This window comes from Neopelma chrysocephalum, unplaced genomic scaffold (assembly GCF_003984885.1).
Source record: "Neopelma chrysocephalum unplaced genomic scaffold, ASM398488v2 Primary Assembly neopelma1_64, whole genome shotgun sequence".
Lineage (NCBI taxonomy): Eukaryota > Metazoa > Chordata > Aves > Passeriformes > Pipridae > Neopelma > Neopelma chrysocephalum.
The window spans coordinates 259,503-265,278 of record NW_020897721.1 but is presented as its reverse complement, the minus strand read 5'-3'; the positions used below and the strand labels follow the sequence as shown (position 1 = coordinate 265,278).

The 5,776-nt window shown below is 44.6% G+C and overlaps 1 protein-coding gene across 3 annotated transcripts in view; it reads right to left on the bottom strand.

Annotated features, from left to right (window-relative positions):
- Positions 1-2,995: 2,995 nt before the first annotated feature.
- Positions 2,996-5,776, bottom strand: part of RAB3B (RAB3B, member RAS oncogene family) — a 51,930-nt gene continuing 49,149 nt past the window's right edge. For all 3 annotated transcript variants that reach the window (XM_027683190.1, XM_027683189.1, XM_027683191.1), the window contains one exon: positions 2,996-3,947. In XM_027683190.1, the coding sequence (XP_027538991.1) occupies positions 3,760-3,947 (188 nt within the window). In that variant the 3' untranslated portion in view covers positions 2,996-3,759. The remainder of the gene's footprint in view (positions 3,948-5,776) is intronic.

Here is a 5,776-nt window from a genome sequence, read left to right as displayed (position 1 = left end):
AATTGGGAGAAGCGCGCGGAGAAATGAGAGCGGAGAGGACGAGGAGGGAGAACGGAGGCAGATGGCGGGGGCTGCTCGCTGCGCCGTCCGGTTCCTACGTGTGCCCCCGCCCCCCGGCTGAGCTGCTGCCCCCCCTCGCTCCGGTATTGGAATAGTCCAACAGCAGGCTGGTGGGAGGCGGCCGCTTCCTCTCATTGCCTTCACCGATTGGTCCGCCCCGCTGTCGCTCACTCTGGCAGGACCAATCAGCTGGCCCAGGCCGGGTGTGGGGCAGCGCTGGGCTCAGAGCGCGCCGGGTGCGGATGCTCGGGGCTGTGTGTTCCCGGTGTATACGCATAAGGTGTATCCCGAACAGCTTAAAGTCTGTACCCGTGGCTGCTTAATAGAATAAAGCTCTATTCTTTACGTGACCACTTCAGCGGGTCCCCGCGTTTCCCAGTTCGTGGATATCCTTCACCCTCCATCCAACTCCAGTGACAACGGCAATGCCGCTTTGCCTCTTGGCTTGAATCTCCTGACACACACCGCCGAGGTCCTGTGGGGAAGCTGCCAGTGCAGTTATCAGAGCCCTTCTGCACCTTCTGTACCGCTGCACACCTGCCCGGCTGTGCTTCCCTGTAACACCGGGTTTCCCGGTGCCCGTGTGGGGGCCGGTGTTGGCCGCACAGGGGGATGGTGAACGCCAAGGAAAGGTGTCAGAGGCCAACAAATGAGGGCTGTCTGAGGTACAGGGGTGATAATTCAGGCTGAATGCCTGCCTGATACTTCAGAGTTTTATTCCTCCACAAGATGGAAGCCAAGACCCATCTCTAATCCCAAGCTTTCCTATGTTTCTTGCTGTATCGTACAAACCAAGGAGATGCTTGCGAAGAGCAGTCACCTCTTGCTTTTCACGTTCCAATACCTGTTTTTATCTTGTAGCCATGCTGTTCTACCAACACTTGCTATCCTGGGCCACTGCCATTCAAATGGAAGGCTCCATACAAAATGACACCACAAATTTTGTGTTTGTCTTCAGTGCAAGCAGGTTTTTGTGCAGGTTTTGGTTCAGTGCAAGCAGGTCTGTTACTTCCCCTGCCCTGACAAATCTCTGTCTCACCTTCTGCCATTACCTCTTACAAGTTAATACAAGTAACAAGTCCTACTGACTCACTGCTGATATTGAAATCAGACGCAGGCCATTTAAGGCAAAAGGCTGTCCCTGTATTCCTTCACAGCAAATGTGAGATGATGAGATACACAAACTACATATTAATGCAGAGATGTGTCAGTTGCCTGTGATGATTTGATTCCTTCTTTGAAATAAACTCTGGAGGATTTCTGTACCAAATACTAGGTTTTTCTATGTATGCAATGTAGGCCAGGATAGAATTCCTGTCTTTTCCAATTCTTCAGACTGCCATGTAGCTACTTGCTGGTTTGTCCTATGAAAAACAATTCTGCCCATCCTAGCTTGAAGGGCCTGGAATGTACTCGTATTCTTTAAAAAAACCCATCTGACTTGACTGGAATACAGTGAAACACAATTATATATTGTGTAGGATAGGGAAAGGTCCTTTTTGCTAGGAAAAAAAAGTTAAGTAAAAGACAAGAATTGAAATTCTATTTCTGCTGAATGCATTTTCTGTTACCATTGAGTTGCTGAGCTAACAAATAATTATTTGCACTAAGGCACTCAGGTATATCTGCACAGCTCAAAATCATTGCAACCTACTGTGGATTTTTTTTATTATTTTTGCTAGTTATTTAAGTTGCCCTAAAACCTGCTGCTTCTACAATTAGAACACAGCACTGCCCATTTATTGGCCAAATAATCCTTGTAATCTTCACTCTGCTTTAAACCTATACAGTGATTCCAGATTGCCGGGGTCAATCATCACCCTGCCAACAAAGATCAATGTAGGTTGATGTATTTTTAAAGCATTAAAAGGATTTCTTCTTTACACACGCCCAGGATTGCCTAACGCAAGTGATGCAGCTGACACAAGCTCTCTGGCCACACCCAGTGACTTCATTTCTCTTTATTTTGCAGTTTCAGGGGTTTAGATACAACAACCACAATCCCAGCACTGCACAAATCACACGTTCAGGACTAAATCACACGCACCCAAAACACATCGCAGTAAAGATTTCCAAAAGCAACACACAAACAGAGGGATGAAACCCGTAGCACAATGAGCTCAAACTACTCCAAAGTAGTTGCATTTTTGTCCCGATTTTTGTGCTTTTTTTCTTAGAGCTATTACACTTTGAGACAGAACAGAACAAAATTACAAAAGCACTTACTAGTGTCATGATCCAGCACATTACAGTGCAGAGGGCAGGTACTCCACTCCGGTTCCTGACATCAGGAAGTCCCCTCAGTCAGAGAAATTCACAGGCCAAAGGCAAAGCCATAAAACTTTCCAGAATTTTCACCTTAAACTTCTCTCCATATCCACTTAATTTAAAAATATTTCCTCCCTTCAAAGAATGAAGCAACAAAAAGTTTGTAGAATAACTCTTAACAGGATGTCTTTGCCATTTTTAATTCACAGTTATGTTTTATTAATCAATCTTCCTTTTTCTTAAAGTTATACTTTGTGTTATTTGAATCTGAAACCAGAACAACTATCCCCACACACACACCCATCTATCACAAAATTTAAAAAATAAATCAACAACAAATGCAGAGAGAAAATCTAATAATATTGGCACTAATATCTATAAAGACTCATATTGTGGCTCCCGGTATTTTTATCTCTCTGAGACAGTGCTACTCCAAGTCTCACAAGTCAGATTTTGCCTCCAACTAAGCACGGAGCAGCCAATTCCTCCTTCATCCTGCAACAAATCCACCAGCAGGGAGTTGATAAGAGTAGATCAGACCTGGAGAGGTAAAATTACAGGATACAGGGGAAAGGCTGCAGGACAGTCTGCTCTTGGGATTCTAGAAACAGAGGATTAGGGACATGAAGGTGCCAAACACAGCAACACTCCCAGCATCCTGCAAGCTGTTACTAGTGATGGGGGAGAAGTCTGGAGGCAAGGGGAGCCCCTAGAAGGGCTCTCACTCCTTCACCCAGCATCGGCCAAAGCACAGGGTAATGCAGGTATGGCTGCTAGGCCTCCTCCTCTTCCCCTGCCTGGAAGATTTGATTCCTTCATGTGTTCTTCCTCTATTTAGAGACTTGACACAAAATCCACCCCCCTTCCTCTTTGCTCTCTGAAAGACCTCCCACTGTCAGACAGACATGCTCTGCTTTCTGCTCCATCATACAGCAAAACTGAGGCCCATGTCTCCAGGACAGCAATGACAACTCCCAAAATACCTGGGGATTGATTCTTTTTTTTGGCTTTATGTTAACAAAAAAGTATAATCTTGCTTTACAAAAGATTTTCTCCCATTTTCTTTTAGACCTGGTCCCTCTTAATTGGTTTTTGTGCTTCCCACTGTTCTTGACAAAAAAACTCTGCAATAGAGGAATTTATAATTAAAAATGCAACATTCTCTGTGGAAATAACATATGAAACACCAAACAATTATTTTTTGTCAGTGTAACTCACATTCACACAAGGTGCACTTACAATATTTTTTCAGATTTTTAAATTATTAGATGAGGAAATACATAATATTAACACTCCAGCACATTAAACAAACATACCAGTTTCCTACAACAGAGACTTCTGCCTTTGGACTACATGATAACACACCACCACAAATGAAAATGTAAAATTTAGTCAGGAAGGGAGAAGGACATTTCTCAGAGTGAAGGGTCACTAGCATGAGCAGTTCTGCTGCGAAGGGGGTGGGTTATCTGTGAGTCTCATGCTCCTTCCAGAAGTGCCCCTGGAATTGTCTGATTCTACACTCTCTGACATCTTTTCACAGATTATATCCACGAGACGCTCAAACACCTGCCTCACGTTGATGTTTTCCTTGGCACTGGCTTCAAAATAGTCAAAACCTGTGGAAAAAGTGACCAGAAAGTATCAATAGAAGCTGATGATAATGATGGGTTTTAAAATACCATTTTTTTCAGAATGCACCTTAAGAAAACTAGACATTAGATAATTCTTAAGATCTGTTGATTCCCACAATCTCGGAATAGTGAGCAGAAATTCTTCTAAAATTTATCAAGCATCAGTGAGATGCTATCTGATATTTAACAAAGGGATAAATGGATCCTTACTATCACCCTGGTAAGCACATCTGCAGATGATACAGATCTGAATAAACCCAGGATAAAGGAGTCGGATTCTCCCCTTTTCATCAGTGAAAGTCCCCTGGGCTGCAGCTGGTGACATGCCCCCCCCAGCAAGGGGTAAGGAACCTTCCTAGGCTCCACACACCCCTGCCCAGGGCCAGGCTGGCTCTATCAACCCCTGCTGAAATCTGGCAAGAGCAGAGGCCAGAACAAGAAGGAAGATTGTGGTTTCATTCCTTCTGCTGACCAACCTCTGCACTCAGGAGCGAAATGCTCCATGACTTGCGTCTTGTTTCTTCCCATTCTTTGTCTGTTTAGATGGAAAGCTCTTCAGAGTGATTGATTCTTGCACAGCACAGAGCACCGTCCTGACAGGAGGTTCAGCACCACTGAACTACACCCAACTTTAATTCCGGTGTCCAGTCACCGGCTCCTCACTGCAGTGATGAGCACAGATCCTCAAACACTGACCCTTTCTGATTAAAAAAACCAAACAAGCAAGGCTGGAGTTATGCCAAGGAGGGGATGGCACAGACAGCTCTTCCTGCTGCTTCCCGCTGACACCCAGTGCTCTGGGAGAACCAGCCTCCCCCAGACAGCCCAAAGCCTGCCCCAGCAGCAGGAACGCGCTCAACTGTGAAGCATTTCCTTATCTTTCCAACTCCAGGGGCCTCAAGGGCCAACCAGTGCTTACAGTGGCTGTTGCTGCTGTTCTACTAGGTTATTAAATTGCCAGCAGCAAGAGCTGAGGCACTACTGAGAGTTTCTTCTGCAATAAGCTACATTCTGTTGTGCTGCATTTTGGGGATGTTCCGCATTGCAACAATTTCCTTTGATTCTGCCACAAACAAAGGGAAAGATAATTTGTTTTAACTGATTAGTCTGCCACTGCCGGTGGGCTGAGTCACCTCGATGTATGAGATAAGTAGGTATCCACCCCATTCAAACCCTTTTTAAAATTCAGGGGACAACCGGTGAAGTGATGGTGGAGCTGTTTGCCTCCTAACTAAACAGGGATGACTTTCCTGCACAGAGTGTTCTGTCTGCCCCTCTTGCTGTCTTTGATGGTGAATAAAAATGTACATAAAAAGTGCAGGAAATCAGAGAACTGCACTTAGATATTAGTCAGTCCAACACTGACATCTCTTTTGGTTCAGTTCATGCTCAGGCCAAGAGCAATTTCTTAATCTGATTAGGGAATTATTTCAATGATGTTAATGTCACTATACAAATTTAGATCAACATGCTGAAGGATAACCTTTATGTGAATCATTGTGATGAACTGTAGCAGTTAAAGCAGTCGACAGCCAATTAAAGAGATTCCTGCCAGCTAACACACAAAATAATTTCAGATAATGCTGTACACATTAACGTAGTTACTATAAGGAAAAACTGACTGATAAAATCAGATCCATTTTTCAGCCCTTTTAAAAAGTGTTTAGTATTTTGGGAGGCTATAGAAGAGCAGGGCTGGGACAGCACTTCCCAAAGGATTGATTAGCTTTTGGGTTGGTCTGCACTGCGGTGTGTTTGTCCAGAGTGAGCTGGACAGACACGAGGACAGGTGAGGGGCAGAACTGGGGATTCTT